Below are 20,041 nucleotides of genomic sequence, written 5' to 3'. Positions count from 1 at the left end.
AAATGTTGATGAAGAAATGAACACTTGCAGGGCACCAATAGATTATTACCTTTACTTTCTGGATTACATGTTGGCCCTAAGGTAAAAGTACACCTTTACAATGGAGGGGTCAGACTGTCATTACCTTAATGTACTGACCAACATTATCACTACTGAAAGTGACACAATCAGATAATATGAGCTTTCATTTGAGATATACTATGAAGTACATAAAAATATTTGTGCCAAAAAAGTTGAACCTGAATATAATCAAGCTTCAGATTTACCTTTCAGTTTACAATAAAGAGGAAAAGTTAAAATGACAACACAAGGAAGCAATCAAGTGAATCCAGACTACAAGACCTCCTAAAAGACAACTAATAACCATGTTCATTTAACAAAATGATGCCATTAAATAGAAAGAATACAGGTTGTTCTAAAGTGACTAAAGAGACATAATCCTGAGATCTGATCAAAGTTATCACAAAAGGATCTGGATAAGACACGATGTGCCTTTTGACATGATGTAATAAGTATTATATAATAATACCTAAGAAGATCAGACCTGAATCTGAATAACACTCTAGGTGTAACTACAAGTTTATGATACTTATAGGGTACAGAATATTACAATCAGAAAAACCCAAAATGCGAGAAACTCTATAGGATAAATAAACCAACTTATTTATTTATTTTTTAATGTTGTGAAGAGAAAGACAGAAGAGAAGGATATGGAATCTATATATTCAGTGGGTAGACTATGTTTGGATCCTCATAAGAACAAACTAACTTTTTATTTTTCTTAAGTTTATTTATTTATTTTGAGGTGGGGAGGGGCAGAGAGAGAAGAAGAGAGAATCCCAAGCAGGCTCCATGCTGTCAGCGCAGATCCCAATACAGGGCTCAATCTAATGAACCATGACATCACAACCCAAGCCAAAATCAAGAGTTGGATGCTCAACCAACTGAGCCACTCAGACGCCCCAGGAGCAAACCAACTTTTTAAAGAAGTATGAGACTATTCCAGAAATCTGAAAACTGACTGGGTATTTAATTGTATTAGGGAATAACTAGAGAATTCTAACTATGATAAAGATTCCATGGTTATATTAAAAAGAGCCCTTATCTTTTACAGACAAAGTTAACTCTCATTCAAGGACTTAGAATCTGTGAATTTGTCTATTTGCTAAAATTCATTTGTAAGCTTACAACCAATACCCATGGCATTTCTCAGTCATTTGCAGGCATGCCCAAGGCAGCAAAAAAAAATTTAAGTCGCCCAAACCACATGTTCCCAGCTGAGGTTAAACAAGGGGCCATTCTGTTTCAGTTCTCATACCATAAACAAGTGTTATTCTCACTTTAGTGCCAAATTTTTCACAATTTTACACTTTCTGTTGATGATTTCACTGTTACAAATGATCACCAAGCATAGTGGTTAGTGTTCCTAAACACAAGAAAATTGTGATGTGCCTCATGAAGTAAAGACTGTATTAAACAATCTTTGTTCAGGCATGAGTTATACAGGCTATCATGAGTTCAAAGGTAATGAGTCAACAATACATATTAAATGAGATATCTTCAAAGAGAAATATACATAAAACAATGTTATATGTTGACCAGTTGACAAAAAGTTGTGGCCAAAGTTCACAGGAACCTAAACCTTTATTTCCCCAGAAGTAGTGGTCCAGTGTTGACTAATTCAATGTTTGCAATGACTTTATTGAACATAACTGCTGTGAATAACAAGAACTGACTGTCAACACTTATGTAATTGTGGATAAAATAACATGATGTCTGGGATTTGCTTCAAAATAATCCATTAGCGGTAGAGGGAGCAGGGAAGCAGAAGGAAGTAAGTTTATTGATAAAATAATATTGGCCATGTGTTGATAATTAACTCAACCTGGGTGGTGAGTAAACATGGGAATTCATTAATATATTACCTCTGCCTTTGCATCTAACTGAAATATTCCACAATAAAATAAAACACATACACACAAATATGTGTATAAGCATACCTCGTTTTACTGTGCTTTGCTATACTGTGCTTTGCAGATATTGAGTTTTTCACAAATGGAAGGTTTGTAGCAATCCCATGTCAAGCAAATCTATTTGCACCATTTTTCCAACAGCATTTGCTTACTTCACATCTTTGTGTCACATTTTGGTAACTCTCGCAACATTTCAAACTATTATAATTGTTTGGGGGCACCACGGACCACATGCAAATAAGATGGCAAACTTAATTGATAAATATTGTGTGTGCTCTGACTGCTCCCCTGACTAGCCATTCCCCTATCTCTTTCCCTCTCATCAGGCCTCCCTGTTCCCTGAGACACAGCAATATTGAAATTAGGCTAATTAATAACCCTACAGAGGCCTCTAGTGTCCAAGTGAAAGGAAGGGTTGCACATCTCTCACTTAAAATCAAAAGGTAGAAATAATTAAGCTTAGTGAAAAAAGGCAAGTTGAAAGCTGAGACAGGACAAAAGCTAGGCCTCTTGTTAGCCAAAAAAGTTAGCCAAATTGTGAATGCAAAGGAAAAGTTCTTGAAGGGAATTAAAATATCTACTCTAGTGAACACACAAATGATAAGAAAGCTAAACAGCCTTGCTGCTGATATGAAGAAAGTTTTAGTGGTCTGGAGAGAAGATCAAGCCAGCCACAGCATTCCCTCATGCCAGAGCCTAATCCAGAGGAAGGCCCCAACTCTCTTCAATTCTGTGAAGGCTGAGAGAGGTAAAGAAGCTACAGAGAAAAAAACTGAAGCTAGCAGGGATTGGTTCATGAGGTTGAAGAGAAGAAACCATCTCCATGACCCAAAAATGCAAGGTGAAGCAGCAGATGCTGTTCAATGTACAAGCCCAGCAAGTTATCCAGAAGATCAAGCTAAGAGAATTAATAAAGGTGGCTACATTAAATAACAGATCTTCAATGCAGACAGAACAGCTTTGTATTAGAAGATGATGCCATCTAGGACTTTCATAGCCAGAGAGAAGTCAATGCCTGACTTCAAAACTTCAAAGAACAGGCTGACTCTCTTGTTAGGGGCTAATGCATCTGGTGACTTTAAGTTGAAACCAATGCTCATTTACCATGTTGGAAATCCTAGGGCCATTAAGAATTACATTAAATCTACTTGTCTATGCTCTATAAATGGAACAACAAAGTCTGAATGACAGTACATCTATTTACAACATGGTTTACTAAATATTTTAAGCCCACTGTTTTTAAGCCCACTTCTCAGAAAAAGATTCCTTTCAAAACATTACAGCTCATTGGCCATCCACCTAGTTACCCAAGAGCTCTGATGGAGACATACAATGTTTTCATGCCTGCTAACAAAATATCCATTCTGCAGCCCATACATCCAGGAGTCATTTCAACTCTCAGCTGCCATGGATCATGGTTCTTCTGATGGATCTGGAAAAAATCAACTGAAAAGCTTCTGGAAATGACTCACCATTCCACATGCCATTAAGAACAGCCATGATTCATGGAAAGAGGTCAGAATATCAACATTACCAGGAGTTTTGAGAAGTTGATTCCAACCTTCATTGGATGACTTTGAGGAATTCAAATTCAAGACTTTTGTGGGAGGAGTAATTGCAGGTGTGGTAGAAATAGCAACAGAACTAGAATTAGAAGTGGAGTCTGAAGATACGTTTGAACTGCTGCAATCTCATAATCATACTTTAAAATTTTTTTTAACGTTTATTTATTTTTTTGGGGGGACAGAGAGAGACAGAGCATGAACGGGGGAGGGGCACAGAGAGAGGGAGACAGAATCGGAAACAGGCTCCAGGCTCTGAGCCATCAGCCCAGAGCCTGACGCGGGGCTTGAACTCACGGACCGCGAGATCGTGACCTGAGCTGAAGTCGGACGCTTAACCGACTGCGCCACCCAGGCGCCCCTCATAATCATACTTTAACAGATAAAAAGTTGCTTCTAATGGATGAACAAAGAAAGAAGTTTCTTGAGTGGTTCTTGGTGAAGATGCCATAAGATTGTTGAAACAACAACAAAGGACTTAGAATCTTTCATAAACTTAGTTTACAAAGTAGCAGCAGGGTTTGAAAGGATAGACTCCAATTCTGAAAGAAATTCTGTGGGTAAAATGATATCAAATGGCATTGCATGCTACAGAGAAATGTTTTAGAAAGGAAGAGTCAATTGATATGGCAAACTTTATTGCTGTCTTATTTTAAGAAATTGCCACCACAACCTTCAGCAACTACCACTCTTATCAGTGATCAGCCATCAACACCAAAGCAAGACCTTACATGAGCAAAAAGATTACAACTCAATGAAAGCTCAGATGATGGTTAGCATTTTTTTAGGAATAAAGTGGTTTTTTTGAACCAATAAAGTATTTTAAATTAAGGTATGTACATTATTTTTTTAGACATAATGCGATTGCACACTAATAGACTATAGTATAGTAGAAACATAACTTCCAAACCCACAACATCTCCAAGGTATCCCTGTACACAGACATCCCACAAAAAAACTTACCAGAAAATTATAATAAAGTGTCAAAAAGTTAAAAAAGTTAAAAAAGGGGCGCCTGGGTGGCGCAGTCGGTTAAGCGTCCGACTTCATCCAGGTCACGATCTCGCGGTCCGGGAGTTCGAGCCCCGCGTCAGGCTCTGGGCTGATGGCTCAGAGCCTGGAGCCTGTTTCCGATTCTGTGTCTCCTTCTCTCTCTGCCCCTCCCCCGTTCATGCTCTGTCTCTCTCTGTCCCAAAAATAAATAAACGTTGAAAAAAAAAATTTAAAAAAAAAAAATTAAAAAATAAAAAAGTTAAAAAAGTTGCAGATAGGCATTTTCCCAAAAGGGTATTGACATTTGGAGCAGTATGATTCTTTAATGGAGCAGGATTAACCTATTCGTTTCAGTATGGTTAGCAATCTCAGCCTACACCACTATGACAGCAGCAGCACTACTTGAAACTAACAATGCAGGCAAAGATTTATCCAGAAGGCCATTCATCACAGCATGATCATACGATTTTTAAAAAAATAAAATAATCTTAATGTATCAAAACAAGACACCGACACCGGTTAAATATAAATATGGTGTATCAAAATAAAAATATATTGTAACCAGTAAAAATGATACTGTACTTCCAGTTAAAGATGATTAACTTGGTGAAGATGATACTGACTTCCACAAATCACATTGAATTGAATAAATACCTATCAGCATGGAAAATAAGAAAAGGGGCCAAAATTGACCATAAATGTGAGAAACATTGGAAAGACAGAAGGATGTGCTCACAAACCCAGAGAAGAAAAATCAAATCAAAATCTAAATGATGCCTACAGTGGAAGAGGAAGATGCTTTTTCTCAAAGATGCTCAAAGAGACTCTAAGTACCCAATTAGTAAATACAGAGAACAGAAGCCCAAAGTAGTCAAGAAGACTAATAAAGGAACCATTTATCAAAAAGCTGAGTCTCTCACTCACTTGAAGCATTTGCCTACAGCAAATGGCCAAAGATGACTTTCCTTAATCAAAAGAAAATCTTAAGTCTTAAGTTTGAAAGGGCCCACCAAAGGCTGAGAAGGTTGGATTTTTTAAAAACCCAAATTAATAGCTGATATTGAAATTTTACTATGTTACATACAAAGAGACTATCTTGAAAGTTTAATTTAAGCAAGCTACCTAGAAAAAAGAATCATACTTACACTGGATCACAAATACACTTGGTAGCATCTCTACATGCTAAAAGAAGATAACAGAGCTATACTTTCAAAAATCTGAAGGAAATTATGTGGACATAAAATTGCACATTCAGCTAAACTATCAATCAAGCATAAGGACAAAAGAAAGACATTTTCAGGCATGTAAGGAGTCAGAAAGTGACTTGTGCATCCTTTCTCAGAAATAATGTTGAAAACATAACCCAACAAAAAGAAAGATATGGGATACCAGGAACTGTGGAACAAGTCCAAGAGTACAATGAAAAGGAAATCTAAGGTAATAGCTATGAGTAGGTGTAGAAAGCAAATGGTCCAAATTCATACCATAAGCCAAAAGGCTCAAGGAAGAATGTCTTAGGCTGTTAAACAAATACAGACATTCTTTATGATAAGAAAGCAGAAAAGAAGGACTATTAGAAATTCCAAGGGGAAAAATGTTGTCTAGGAAGATCAAGGCACAGATATTAAACAGACTTAAATGTAACATTATTTGGGTAACCAGTGGACTATACAAAGACAGTGTATTTGACTTTGATTTTGAGAATATTCTTTTTTTGAAAAATAAAGATTCAATGGTATACCATTTTTCCTTTTTCACAAGTCAAAACATACTACATGGTTCTCTAGGAAATAAATGTTCACATAATTATAAAGTTATAAATGCCACTTATAGGCTTCCAGTTTCAAAAGTCAACTCAAATTTCAAAGTATCTCACAGTATGACCTATGAACTACAACATCAGAATTATCTGGAGAGCTGTTTTTAAAAGACTTCTAGGGGTGCCTGGGTGGCTCAGTTAAAAAAAAAAAAAAAAAAGAAGCATCCGACTCAGGTTCAGCTCAGGTCATGATCTCACAGTTTCAAGTTCAAGCCCTGCATTGGGCTCTGCACTGACTGCAGAGCCTGCTTGGGAATCTCTCTCTCTCCCTCTCTCTCTGCCTCTCCCCTGCTCATGCTGTCTCTGTCTCTCTCAAAGTAAATAAATAAACTTAAAAAAAAATTTTAAGACTTCTGGACCTCATTGCTAGAGATTCAGTAGATCTAGGGAAAAATCCCAGAAATCTGCATTTTAATAAATTCACTAGGTATAGCTTAGGCACACTAAAATTTTGAGAATCATAGCTGTAAAGTAATAATCTCCAAAATTTCCCATTATATATCTTATCAGCATAGGGCTTTTGAGTATACTCACAAAATATATGTGCATTTATTTACAAAGTGTGTATATATACTTTTGTATGTGTATTATGTATATTAAAAAGTAGAAATCTCAAAGGGTGAGAAAGAGGACTCAACAATATGTTAATATTTCTCTCTCAACCAAGAGGAAAGTGAAAATTAAAGACAGTTTTAGTTAGTTTAAAAAATAACAAATTAGAAAGCTGGAATATACAAATAAAATGAGAGGAGGATAATGAAAAAAAATCACAGAAATTACTACTGAAGTCCCAAGAATGTTTCTTCTAGAAGGCTTATTTGGCTAGAAAACAGAATGCAACTGAGAGTGATCACATTTCATCTCAAGGAAATAATAAGGTACTTCAACAAAAGGCTTAATTCTGATTATCGAAAGGGAAAAACTGATTGATGAATGAGACATATAAGTAACATGAAGGGAAGGTGAATATACTACTTTAAGAGTCCACAATAATGGAGAATGGTAAAACTGTACATAGGTATCTATCACAGATTTTTAAAAGTCAAATTCCAGACAACACTGGAATGATCCTAGGGCCAGACATACCAAAGGTCAAGTTATCAAAAACTGATATTCAGATTATATAATCATGATTCCAATAAAGACACAGGAAACGGCATCCATCCATATGCTTAGCTTCTCATTTAGGAAATGTACTGAAATCCATTTAATACGAAAGCAAGTGTTTTAATTGCTATGCTAAGCATCATGGGACTACCTTACACCAAATGTTTGGTAAGGAGTACCCAGCATCACTCTGCTATTTCTAATGACCAAGGAGAGGCCCAGTAATATATAGTTAAATCAACGAGCATCCCCTACAAGGTAATACAGAGTGCTAAGCGAAATCCCTCAGCCTATTCCAGATTACTTTATTCTGGCAAGGTCATCCCAGGCTTTCAGGTACACAATGTAATTACCTTAGGGGAAAACTGAGCCATGTCTAGGAAGGATCATGTCTAGAAAGTTGTCAACAGAGGCAGTTTCAGAGTAAAAAACCAAGTAACAGGTACTTCTCTAATTTTTAAAGTTGTGTCATAATAGCTCAACACACCGACATAAACAGACACACACATAACACGCACACACACAATGTCTAAGTCACACTTTTATCTCTTACCTCCAAACCTTCCAAATACATCAGAATATAAGTAGGAGATATGGCCTATTTATATTTATTAACTGGTACCCCTTGAAATAAGTCCAATAATTATTAATATCAGGCTTCACATTCATTTGGAAATAAAATCTCTTTAGGGGCCTAATGCCAAGTTTTAATAATAAAGCAAAGCAAATTCAACAAACCAAATACTCATGAAAAAATTACTTGGAAGCTCACCGTTCTACAACCAAACTGACTGCTTGTGTGAGATCTGGGTTTGTCACCTGGAGACGTTTCCACAGAGACCATACAAATTCTTTATCAGCCTTAAAGAAACAAAAGACATTTTTAATGCATTGCTTTGTAGCTGTATCAGAGAAGACACTACATTAAATTTTAAAATGAAAAATGTTTCTTGATCTCTAGTTCTAGAACTATAAAATAGACTCTTGAAAACTGTAGCAGGAAAGCTTTATTTTAAGAAGTTCTTACACTGGTAACCCACATTCACTTCGACTATTTCTACCACCCACACTTCAGGGTATAAATGATGGAATGCTAAATATCAGTTATTTTGCTCTAAAAGGGAATTGTTCTCTATTTACAGCTCCATTTTTCAGCTCCCCTTTTCAGCAAAATTCCTTGGAAGAGTTGCCTATAAACACAGTCTCCACTTCCTCACCTCATTCACTCTATTACTTTTTCCAGTCAGATGTCCCTCCCTACTATGATATTAAATTCCTTTTTTAAGGTCTCCTATGTAGCCAAATCCCATAGACAATGAGCAATTTTAGTCCTTACTGCCTAGGTCCATTGTCATCAACTATGGCTGAGAGTTAGGAATCACTTTAGGGGAAGTTTTTAAAAATAGTGATTATCTAGAGATTCTGATTTAATTGGTTTCGGGTAAGGTTCAAGCACCAGTATTTTTTACAAGTTCCTCAGGTGATTCTGTACACTCAGGATTAAATAAGAACCATTGCTCTAGGGGACCTCATAGTTCCATGGTTTCATGTATCAACTCTACACTAAGGACTTCCACATTTCCCGCCTTAGCTATTTCCTCTACCCCTAGGTGCAGACTCCGATTTCTAACTGCCTACTCAATAATTCCATTTGAATACCTAATAGGTATCTCAGATTTAACTTATCCAAAATAAACTTTTTGATTTCCTACTCTTTCACAAACCTACCACTATGCATCTCAGAAAATGACACCACCATCTAGTCATTTCTTCAAAGGCCTAACACCTACAAGTCAATTCTGGTTGCTCTCTTCCTCGTATTTCCTATCCAAACCATTAGTAAGTTCTATTACCTACAAAATATATCCCATTCTAGTTCAGGTCAACCTCTTCTCTTGCCTAGCCATCTACGATGGTTCCCCTAGCCTCCTTATAGCTCAAAAATCTCCCCTGCATTCCCATCAGATTAGGAAAATAATCCAAACTCTGTATCAAGGTTACAAAACCCCACATTCTCCGGCCCCATACACACCTCCTCAACCTCATCTATCACTCTGTTCATTCATCATTCACACTAGTCTTTTTGCTCTACTTGTACCAGGGCCTTTGCACATGTACCATCCATCAGATTTTCATGTATATTATTTCCTCACTTCATTCAGGTCTTTGCTTAAATATCACCTCAAGAGAAGTCTTCTCTACTATATTTGTAGCCACCGAAACCTTTAAGTCTTTGATAACCCTTTGCCCTGATTAAATTTTTTCACAACACATTTCATTTTATAATACTATATTTGGTTGGTTGATTGGTTAGGTTTACTTGTGTGGCAGATATTTTTGTGTCTGTGTCCATCATCCATTCTTTCCTTCCTATTAGAAACCATTTGGCTTTTTGCTGCCCAATGAAAAGAATTAAAAGACAGGGCCCTCTTACCTATGGGTATATGACTAAGTTCTGCCAACAAAATATAAGAACTATTGCTAGAAATCTTAAAATTAGACTTATGTCTACCAAACGTGTTACAAATAATTTTTCTCTTGTATGTTGTTGCATATTTATTTATGATGAAGCATTTCAGAAAAGGGTAAGTTATTAGTTTTATATATTCAAATGTATCCATCTTTCCCATTATGGCTTAATGACTTTATGTACCAATTTTTCTAATCAGCCTTCTCTACTCAGAGATTAGAAATGTATCTACCGGGGCGCCTGGGTGGCGCAGTCGGTTAAGCGTCCGACTTCAGCCAGGTCACGATCTCGCGGTCCGTGAGTTCGAGCCCCGCGTCCGGCTCTGGGCTGATGGCTCGGAGCCTGGAGCCTGTTTCCGATTCTGTGTCTCCCTCTCTCTCTGCCCCTCCCCTGTTCATGCTCTGTCTCTCTCTGTCCCAAAAATAAATAATAATAAAAAACGGAGAAAAAAAAATTAAAAAAAAAAATGTATCTACCTATGGGATGCCTGGGTGGTTCAGTTAGTTGAGCATCTCACTCCTGAATTCAGCTTGGGTCATGGTCCCAGGGTCATGGGATCAAGCCCCACGTTAGGCTCTGTGCTGTGCATGGAGCCTGCTTGGGATTCTCTCTCTCTCTGTCCCTTCCCCATTTGCACATGCACACGCACACTCTCTCTAAAATTAAAAAAAAAATTATGTACCTATACTTTCTTATAAAATTTTTGTTTTCCTTTTTTAATGCTCAAATCTTTGATCTACTTTATTTACTTGTTTTTAAAGGACTTTTGACAGTCTGAGTAGAAGAGACTACTACCTTTCCTAAACAGTCCTATATATATCACGCTTTACTTTATACCTTTAGAACCAAGAATTTAGAATTTGGGTATTAAAATAATTTGGGTTGGGACACCTGAGTAACTCAGTTCTTAATGAAGCGCCTACTGATTTCAGCTCAGGTCATGATCTCACGGTTCCTAAGATGGAGCCTTTGGTGGGGCTTCACACTGATAGCACGGAGACTGCTTGGGATTCTCTCTCTGTGTCTCTTTGCTCTCCCCCATTCTCTCTCTCTCCCTCTTTCAAAGTAAATAAATAAACTTAAGAAAGGAAAGAAGGAAGGAAGGGAGGACAGGAGGGAGGGAGGGAAGAAGGGAGGGAGGATTTGAGTTAAAGACAAGAAATGTCACTATACAAATCACATGTCATAACCTGCCTAGAAGAAAATATAAACTACGCAATATAATGTGCTCTAATATCTCTCGTTTTAAAAGGTATGCTGAGGAAATAACAAAATCCCTTCAAACAAATATTATCTAGAAATTTATCTTACAGCTCCCTTCAAAACAAAATAGGGAAAATTTACATGTATTTTCACCTCAACTTTTCTAACTAAAATATTAAGAAAGGTTATTATTGGGGCACCTGGGTTGCTCAGTCAGTTAAGTGTCTGACTTCGGCTCAGGTCATGATCTCATGGTTTGTGGGTTCAAGCCCCACATCGGGCTCTGTGCTGACAGCTCGGAGACTGGAGCCTGCTTCGGATTCTGTGTCTCCCTCTCTCTCTCTGCCCCTCCCCTCCTCATGCTTTGTGTTTCTCTGTCTCTCAAAAATAAATAAACGTTGAAAAAAAAATTTTTTTTAAAGAAAGGTTATTAAGTAAAAATATAAAAAAGTAGGTTTTCTTTAGTTACTTCCACTTAAATAAGTTACTTCCACTTAAATAAGTTATGACTTAATAACAAAGGACTTAGCTCTAGCACAGTTGAAGAGATATAGCAAGAAGTCAAAAAATATCTGATGAAAAACAATCTTTACATCTTAATTTGTACATTTTTTCTTTTTCCCATTGTTGATAGTTAATGGTTATTTCACATCTCCTGTTCTATCTTCACCAAAGAGAAAGTAACAACAAATTCTTTCTTTTTTCTAATTTACAAATTTCTAAAGTTGTTATTATTATTTTTTTAATTTGTGGTCAGCAACGGTATTCAGATTCCCTTTGTCACCTAAAAACACTCAAATGTATAAGTGATAGTTTATTTGAAAAAAAAAAAGCAAGTTCTTTTGTAAGTAATAAAATGTTATAAATGGGTTGTGAGACTACCGTATTAGTTTTGTGACTTTTCCAGTTATTTATTTATCTAAATGTTTATTTATTTATTTTGAGAGAGAGAGCAAGCAAGGGAGGGGCAGAGAGGAGGACAGAGAGAAAATCCCAAGCAGGCTCCACACTGTCAGCACACAGCATGATGTGAGGGGCTTGATTTCACCAACAATGAGATCATAACCTGAGCCAAAATTGAGTCAGACAATTAGCCAACTGAGCCACACAGGTGCCCCAAGTTTTTCAGTTATTTAATGCTGTATAATCTTCAATGTGGTTTATACCTTAAATTACTAAAAAGACCCTCTTTCCCATGCAAGAATAAATAAAGCGTCCCCCTAAAAACACAAAACTAATTGCCAAACTATTCCAGACATTATTAAAACAGAAAACTATTGCCAATCATATCCTCTTTATAGTTTCCCTTCTTTGGGGCACATAAATAGGTCCTTTTAAAATAATTTTAAAAAGGGGCACCTGGGTAACTCAGGCAGCTGAGTGTCCAATTTTGGCTCAGGGCATGATCTCACGGTTCGTGAGTTCAAGCCCCACATCAGGCTCACTGCTATCAGCCTGTCAGCACAGAGCCCGCTTCAGATCGTCTGTCCCCCTCTCTCTGCCCTTCCCCTGCTTGCACTCTCCCAAAAAACAAAACAAAAAGTTTAATTAATTAATTAAAAACAGGGGCCCCTGGGTGGCGCAGTCGGTTGGGCGTCCGACTTCAGCCAGGTCACGATCTCGCGGTCCGTGAGTTCGAGCCCCGCGTCAGGCTCTGGGCTGATGGCTCAGAGCCTGGAGCCTGTTTCTGATTCTGTGTGTCTCCCTCTCTCTGCCCCTCCCCCGTTCATGCTCTGTCTCTCTCTGTCCCAAAAATAAATAAATGTTGAAAAAAAAAAATTTTTTTTAAAAATAAAGGGGCACCTGGGTGGGTCAGTTGGTTAAGTGTCTGACTTCAGCTCAGGCCATGATCATGTGGTTCATTAGTGTGAACACTAATGTGACAGCACTGGGCTTTCTGCTGTCAGCACAGAGCCTGCTTCAAGAATCTGTCTTCTCTCTCTGGCCCTCCCCCACTCAAACCTTTTTTCTCTCTCTCTCAAAATAAACATTTAAAAACTCATAAATTATTTATTCTTACTCCATAACTTTGACACAGAATCAAGTAATTTAAAATTTAAATTAGGGATACCCAGCTGGCTCAGTCAGAAGTACATATGACTCTTGATTTGGAGTTGTAAGTTCAAGCCCCACATTGGGTGTAGAGATTACTCAAAGAAATAAACTTTTAAAAATAATTTAAAATTAAAAATCCTACTCCTCATAAAGTTTATCAAATTCAGCCTATGAAAGAGTTGATTAAATGCTTGGAGATCTGAATCTAAATTATCTTAGTAGTGTATTGGTCTTGACTTTCACTTATCAGCTGACATGGAAATAAGTATCAACTTTACAGACACAGACATACAAAACTTTTGTACTTTTTTGTACTCTCCCAGCACCTAGTTTACTGTCTGGCAACATAATAGGAGGAATGAATTCTACTGGAGGAATGAATTCAACAAACATGAAAACTATTTCCTATATTTAAATAAATAATTTGCCTATCAGAAACCAGGGAAAATAATGAAGTAAGTCTAATTACAAAATGTGGCACAAAGTAGTCTCTCAATAAATTATTATTGTGTGGGGCGCCTGGGTGGCTCAGTCGGTTAAGCGTCCAACTTCAGTTCAGGTCATGATCTCGCGGTCCGTGAGTTTGAGCCCCGCGTCGGGCTCTGGGCTGATGGCTCAGAGCCTGGAGCCTGCTTCCGATTCTGTGTCTCCCTCTCTCTCTGCCCTTCCCCCGTTCATGCTCTGTCTCTCTCTGTCTCAAAAATAAATAAAACGTTAAAAAAAATTTTAAAAAATAAATTATAATTGTGGAAAATAATTGCACAAAAAGAGTCACATACTAAAATACAACTACTAACACTGGTGAGGATTCTAATTATACCTTAGGTTCTTAAATTTTTTTTTCTTTATGAATGACTGGACAAGTTTTCAAAACACCTAAAAATCTAACAAAAAATATAACTGGCTAACTTCTCTGGTTATATATTCTTAATTCCAACATCACATACTTCATTAAACTTAGTTTCATCATTAAAGTTACATTAATAAACATATATTTCATTTCTTTCTTTCTTTCTTTTTTTTTTTTTTTTTTTAGTAAAGCCTACATCCAACCTGGGGCTTGAACTCACAAACTGGAGATCAAGAGTCACATGCTCTGAGGAGCCTGGGTGGCTCAGTTGTTTAAGTGGCCAACTTCGGCTCCGGTCACAATCTCATGGCTTATGAGTTCAAGCCCCACGTCGGGCTCTGGGCTGATAGCTCAGAGCCTAGAGCCTGTTTCGGATTCTGTGTCTCCCTCTCTCTGCCCCTCCCCTGTTCATACTCTGTCTCTGTCTCTCTCAAAAATAAATAAAACATCAAAAAAAAATTTTTTTAAGAGTCATATGCTCTACCGACTGAACCAGCCAGGTATCTATCTATCTATCTATCTATCTATCTATCTATCTATCTATAATTTAAATGCCCTAAATAATTTTTTACCTTAAATTGATTTAGAGGTTTAGTGAATATTTTTGGATGCTACTGAAAAAGGAAATAAGCTTTGAGATACACATACATATGTCACACTCAAATATATATGTGTGTGTGTATATACATTACACATATATAACATTACTTTTTCTCTTCTGGTATTCTACAAGTGCTGATAAATGTATATATACACATACTTGCAATATACTGAACTGCAAATAGAACACATTCTTGTCACAAGTAGAACACATTCTTAAAATAATCAAATTAAGAGTATAGTAAAGGTGGGTTCTAAATCAATGGACAAAGCATCAATGTCATGCACTTAAAATTGTTGTAGCACCCTTGAAATTTCATTAGGAAGAAGCTACAGTGGGAAGCTAATGTCTTATCCTCAGTAAGTCCAGTACAGACAGGTTTTCTCTCCACACTGAAGTTAATCATGTTTTCTTTAGCTACGCATTATATGTATGTTGCTTGCTAATCTGAAGCCATATAAAAAAAGCCTTTAATATTATAATCACATAGAGTTGGATGAGAAACATTTGGAACTGAGATAGCCTTCTTATACATGCTTATTCTGAGTAATTCCAGTGGGGTGGAGTGTCACATGGAACCACTCAAACTTTCTTTTTGTCCACCAAGTACATATAATTGAATTCCTATAAGCTAAGTGTGGAAAAAGAACCAACTATATGAAGCCACTATTTATGACCAGAGACTAATTTGCAGGATTCTTTTCCCCCAAACTATACATTTGACCCATTAGTGTGTCAAATTAATTTAGTAGATCTGAGCAGTATTTTCTTAAAAAGTGTTAATTTAAAAGAAAAAATCAGTGTTCATGGTAAACAATTAGGGCAAATATTTATGAAATTCTATTTATGCGTATGTTGTGCACACTTACTAGGTTAAGGTTAAAATGAACTTATTTTGGGTTGCGATTTTTGAAAGGTTTGAAAAACAGGGTTAATACTATATATTCTTGGGTAATGTGATTTATAGCTAAAGAAGTAGAACAAATCAAAAGGTGTAAAAGTGAATTTTAATTACTTAAATGCTTTTTTATAAAACAGTTGGGAATTCAATTATTATTTCTCCTAAGTTTCAAACTGTGGTTTGACCACAGTTTTGAATGGGATACTGCCAATCTCATCTCACATTACTGGAATGCCTATGATCATCTAACAGGGACAATATTACAAAAATCTCAAGAACCATCACTCTAGCCTAATTATGACCATCTCTATTCTTACATCTAGGCATCTACAGTGCCTAGAACACTTTAATCATCTTCCTAGGCCATATATGTCCAAGGTCACAAGGGCCAACACCGTATTTGAAGCTACATTTTTAAAGAATAGGGAATGGAGGGGCGCCTGGGTGGCTGAGTGGGTTAACCTCTGACTTCAGCTCAGGTTATGATCTCGCGGTTTGTGGGTTCCAGCCCCACATAGGGTTCCATGCTGACAGCTCAGAACCTGGAGCCTGCCTCAGATTCTGTCGCTCCCTCTCTCTCAGTCCCTCCTTCACTCACACTCTGTCTCTCTCTCTCTCTCAAAAATAAACATTAAAATAAAAATTAAAAAAAAAAAGAATAGGGAGTGGATTTGGGGGTGGGGGTCATTGGGCTGTTTCCAACAGAGTGAGTTCCTTACTCAAGTCAGTTATAAAAAGTAACTAACTATTTCAGCTCCTTAGCCAGCTGTAACTATGGCATAGAGAGAGAGGGAAGGGGGAAGAGTATAGAAGTTATGGGCAAATAGCATCTTAGATTAGGACCTGTTAAAGTAACAAAAGCCTTTATCATGGGTTAACATCTTTAAACTATCCAAAGGTGAGGTGTGTAGATGACAAAATGTTTTAATTCACTGGTGTGTCTTATTTGTTGCTTTGCTCCTTATCCAGTAAAGAACAGAAAATCCGAAAATGACAAAGAAACAGTCACATAGTATTTCCCCAACTTGTTTAAGCAAATGTATATTCAATTTGAACAAGACTGTCCTGTTTTTACAGCCTTGACTCCATCAGCAAGGACCTACAAAAGGAGCAAAAGAATCCAATGGAACAAACAGAGAGAATGAAAATCATGAATTTTTACTAATCTAAACTGATGACACTGTTCATAGTTATCTTGGTTTTTAGTAGTTCCTAACTGGTTCTATCTTGAAGACAGAGTGACTCAAACATCTATTGTTGAGTGAATCCCCAGCATTTATATCTCCCAACCCTGTCTAAAGGTTCTGGTAAGATCAGAGAAGAGATGGTGGTAAGGATGCAAAACTAAACTAAAATCAAACCTCTTTGAACATGAGTGCAGTCAAGCTATCTTTAATAACTCTACAAATAACAGGCAAGTAATTCAACAGAATCGATTTAGGAAATGCTTTTCACTGGCAACATGATATGAAAATCAAATTTCTCTTTCAAGGATACAGAATTAGTATAACTGATTAATAAACATCAAGCATCATCTATTATGTATGAAAGTTCCCACCCCAAGACTCCCTAAAAATTACTGGTCTGTGTTTACAACTTCAGTTTAACTTGACTTAAGAACAAGTGTGGGTTTGAAAATTAAAAACAGGTTCTTTCACCGATGGATTTTATTTTAATAGAAGTGTTTAAACTTTCCTGTTCGATGTATCAACTCGTGGACTGCACTCCACTCCTCTCCAAGTACCACTAACAGTCACAACCAAGAACTTGGGCTTCTGGGGGGTGAGGGGGGTGCGACTACACGTTTTGGTGGCATTCAAGTGAACAAAACCAAACCCGGGCGCCGAGGCGAACCCTGCCCGGCCGGGGAGGAGCGGGAGCCCCTGGTCAGGGAGCGGGGCGCTGCTACGTCCCCCCAGCACTAAGCAGCGGGCCGGGCTGGGTGTGGAAACCGGGAGGCAGTGCCGCCGGACGGAGATGGGTGGGTCCCCAACCCGCGCAGCGACGCAGCCTAAGGCAGAGGGAGAGGGGCGCGCCTCCCCATCGGACCGGCCCCGGCCCCGCTGTGTAGGGGAAAGGCCGGAGGCCACCTCGATACCTGACACAGGGCCAGCTCCTCCTTTAGGCTGCTCAGCTCTTCCTCCAGCAGCTGCGTCCGGGTCACCATCGCCTCCTCTACCGAGATGCCCTCTAGTCGCTTGGACCCCATGGGCGAGCTGAGGAGGGGAGCCTGAGCCGGAGCTGCCCCCCCTGGCCCCCGCCAGCATATATCGTTTTTGTCCACGACGCCCTCCCGCACTGCATTCGCAAGACCCGAGGCCTCGCTGCGCACTGCGTGTACCACAGCTCCCCGCCCAACACGTGGGGACCAGGGACCCAACTGTCGCGCTGGGGGCGGAGGGAGCGGGGAGGGAGGCGAGCGCGCCGCCATGGCCGCGGCTGCTAACGGGTCAAGTTCCCTCTTGGAAACTCCACCTCCCCTTCCCCATCCTGGCGAGCCCCAAGCTGCGAGCCGCGCATGCGCGAGACTTTTCCCGCCTTGGCGCGCGGGGTCTCGCGCTCGCGGATCCTGGCCAGCTTTCCGCGGGCCGCGCGCCCGGCGCGAGCGTTAGGCTGCGCACGCGCCGTGGCCCAAGGGGTTAGGCCAGAAAGCTGTGCGCGCTACCCCGACGTGCCTGGCCGAGTTTTCAGTTCCCATCGCCACGCCTTCTCGCCCACCTAAAACCCTACCCGCCACTTAGCGCCTAGCTTACATCCCACCTCTTAAAGTCTTCCTTGACAAGCCCCTAGCCCCAAATGATCCTTAACTGTGAATTCCTTCGCCTTCAAGGCCCCTGCCAACTCGTTTGTCACGTTTCATTGACCGCCCTGGAGTGTTAGTTACACAGCTAATCTCTCCAGCGCTGTTGTAAACTCCTTGAGGATCAGGGAATAAGTTTTACACTTAAGTGTTTTCTTCACACCCTTTAGCAAAACTGCTTTACGTACAGCTGACATCCAGCTGAGTGATGTCAGGGAGATGTGGAAAGCCTTGTGCTGAGCTGGGACTATCAGGCGGATTTCCCATTTGAATTACGATCCTTTGCACACCCTTTGTCTTTTGCTTTGCAAGAGACATGATTTCCTTTAAGTTTTTATGGCAGCTTCTTTTAAGCAATTGGCTGACTATCAGAGCGAGTGTGACCCACACTGCCCCCCCAGTGTGGGTCCTTGGACCAATTTGAAATCAGTAATTCGAGCTTGGTTAAAGAACTGAGATCAGCTTTCTGTGGCTCATCCTCTGTCTCCCTCTCACTCCCTCTCTCCCTATCCTTCTCCTTCTCTCTCCCTCCCTTTTTTTCTTCCTTCCTTCCTGCTTTCTTTATAAGCTTATAATAGACAATACCCTTCTTTTTCTTTGCCATTATAACACGTCCTACTCGTCTTGTAACGGATCCACGTTGAACTAGCACTAGGGTTTTACCAAATGCTAGATGGCTTTCTTCTGCAGAAAGGGTTCCAGAATACATAGAGAGCTGAGGTAGGGAAAGGAGGACTGTGGAAACAGGGAGGTGACCACTTTAACTGATGACCGCTTCATTAATCAGAATTACTGCTTTGTGTGAGAATTTAGTTAGCACATGGAAAGACACCCTTCCAATTAGAATCCTGCTGAGGCAGGATGAGTGGGCTTCCTTCCCACTGAAGGTGAACACCTCACAAAATTTATAAAAGGATGTTAGAAAAAGTACCAAAAGCCTATCTTAGGAGTAACTCCCATATTGAACATTTACTATATGCTGAGTCCAGGGCTAAATATGTTTCATATATGTACTTATTAAATCCTTACATTACTGTAAAATAGATATTATGTTCACTTTACTAGTGAGAAAACTTAGAGTTAGGAGATTACTGTACCCTTCCTGAAGTCCCACATCTGGTGTTAGAAAAGCTAGAATATGGATCCACTTAATTCTAAAACCTCTCTGATCTACCTTTACTCCATACCTGTCACTTGAAATACAGCATTACGTCTGAGCATATGAGATTTCATTGGGTTTAAGACTGAGAATTCTAGTCACAAAATTCACAAGTTTGGCATGAAATCATTATGAATGTACATTCTTAATGGCTATTTGTTATTCACTCAAAAGGGCATCATTTTATCCAATTATAGAAAGATTCTTCTGAAAAACAGTCAAATTTATTATGTTCAATAAATACACATTAGACTTAAAGAAGAATATCCTGAATCTATGGCTAGGTAGATAAGTTTTCTTCTTTTTTTGTTTGGCAAAATACACATAACATAAAATGTACCATTATAACCATTTGAAGTGGCTACAAATAAAATGTCTTTAAGTATATTCACAGTGCTAGGCAACCATCACCACTATCTAGTTCCAGAACATTTTTCACCCCCCAAACCAAAACCCATGTCCATTGTTTACTCCCCATTTCTACTAACCATCCCACCCCTCAAGCCCCAGGTAACCACCAACTTCCTTTCTGTCTCTGTGGATTTGCC

General features: G+C 38.8%; 1 protein-coding gene across 3 annotated transcripts in view; it reads right to left on the bottom strand.

Annotated features, from left to right (window-relative positions):
• CNTLN (centlein) overlaps positions 1–18,030 on the bottom strand; it is a 329,566-nt gene extending 311,536 nt beyond the window's left edge. For 2 of the 3 annotated variants that reach the window (XM_025934944.2, XM_086685371.1), the window contains exons 1-2: positions 17,633–18,028; positions 8,227–8,315 (exon numbers count right to left, since the gene is read on the bottom strand). In XM_025934944.2, coding sequence (XP_025790729.1) covers positions 8,227–8,315; positions 17,633–17,965 — 422 coding nt within the window. In that variant the 5' untranslated portion in view covers positions 17,966–18,028. Of the gene's footprint in view, positions 1–8,226; positions 8,316–17,632 lie in introns of all 3 variants that reach the window. The other variant, XM_086685372.1, reaches the window with a different exon arrangement.
• Positions 18,031–20,041: the final 2,011 nt, after the last annotated feature.

This window comes from Puma concolor, chromosome D4 (genome assembly GCF_028749965.1).
Source record: "Puma concolor isolate L17-30 chromosome D4, mPumCon1.1.hap2, whole genome shotgun sequence".
In the NCBI taxonomy this organism is placed as follows: domain Eukaryota; kingdom Metazoa; phylum Chordata; class Mammalia; order Carnivora; family Felidae; genus Puma; species Puma concolor.
The sequence above is the reverse complement of the archived record's forward strand: the minus strand, read 5'-3'. Positions and strand labels throughout refer to the sequence as shown.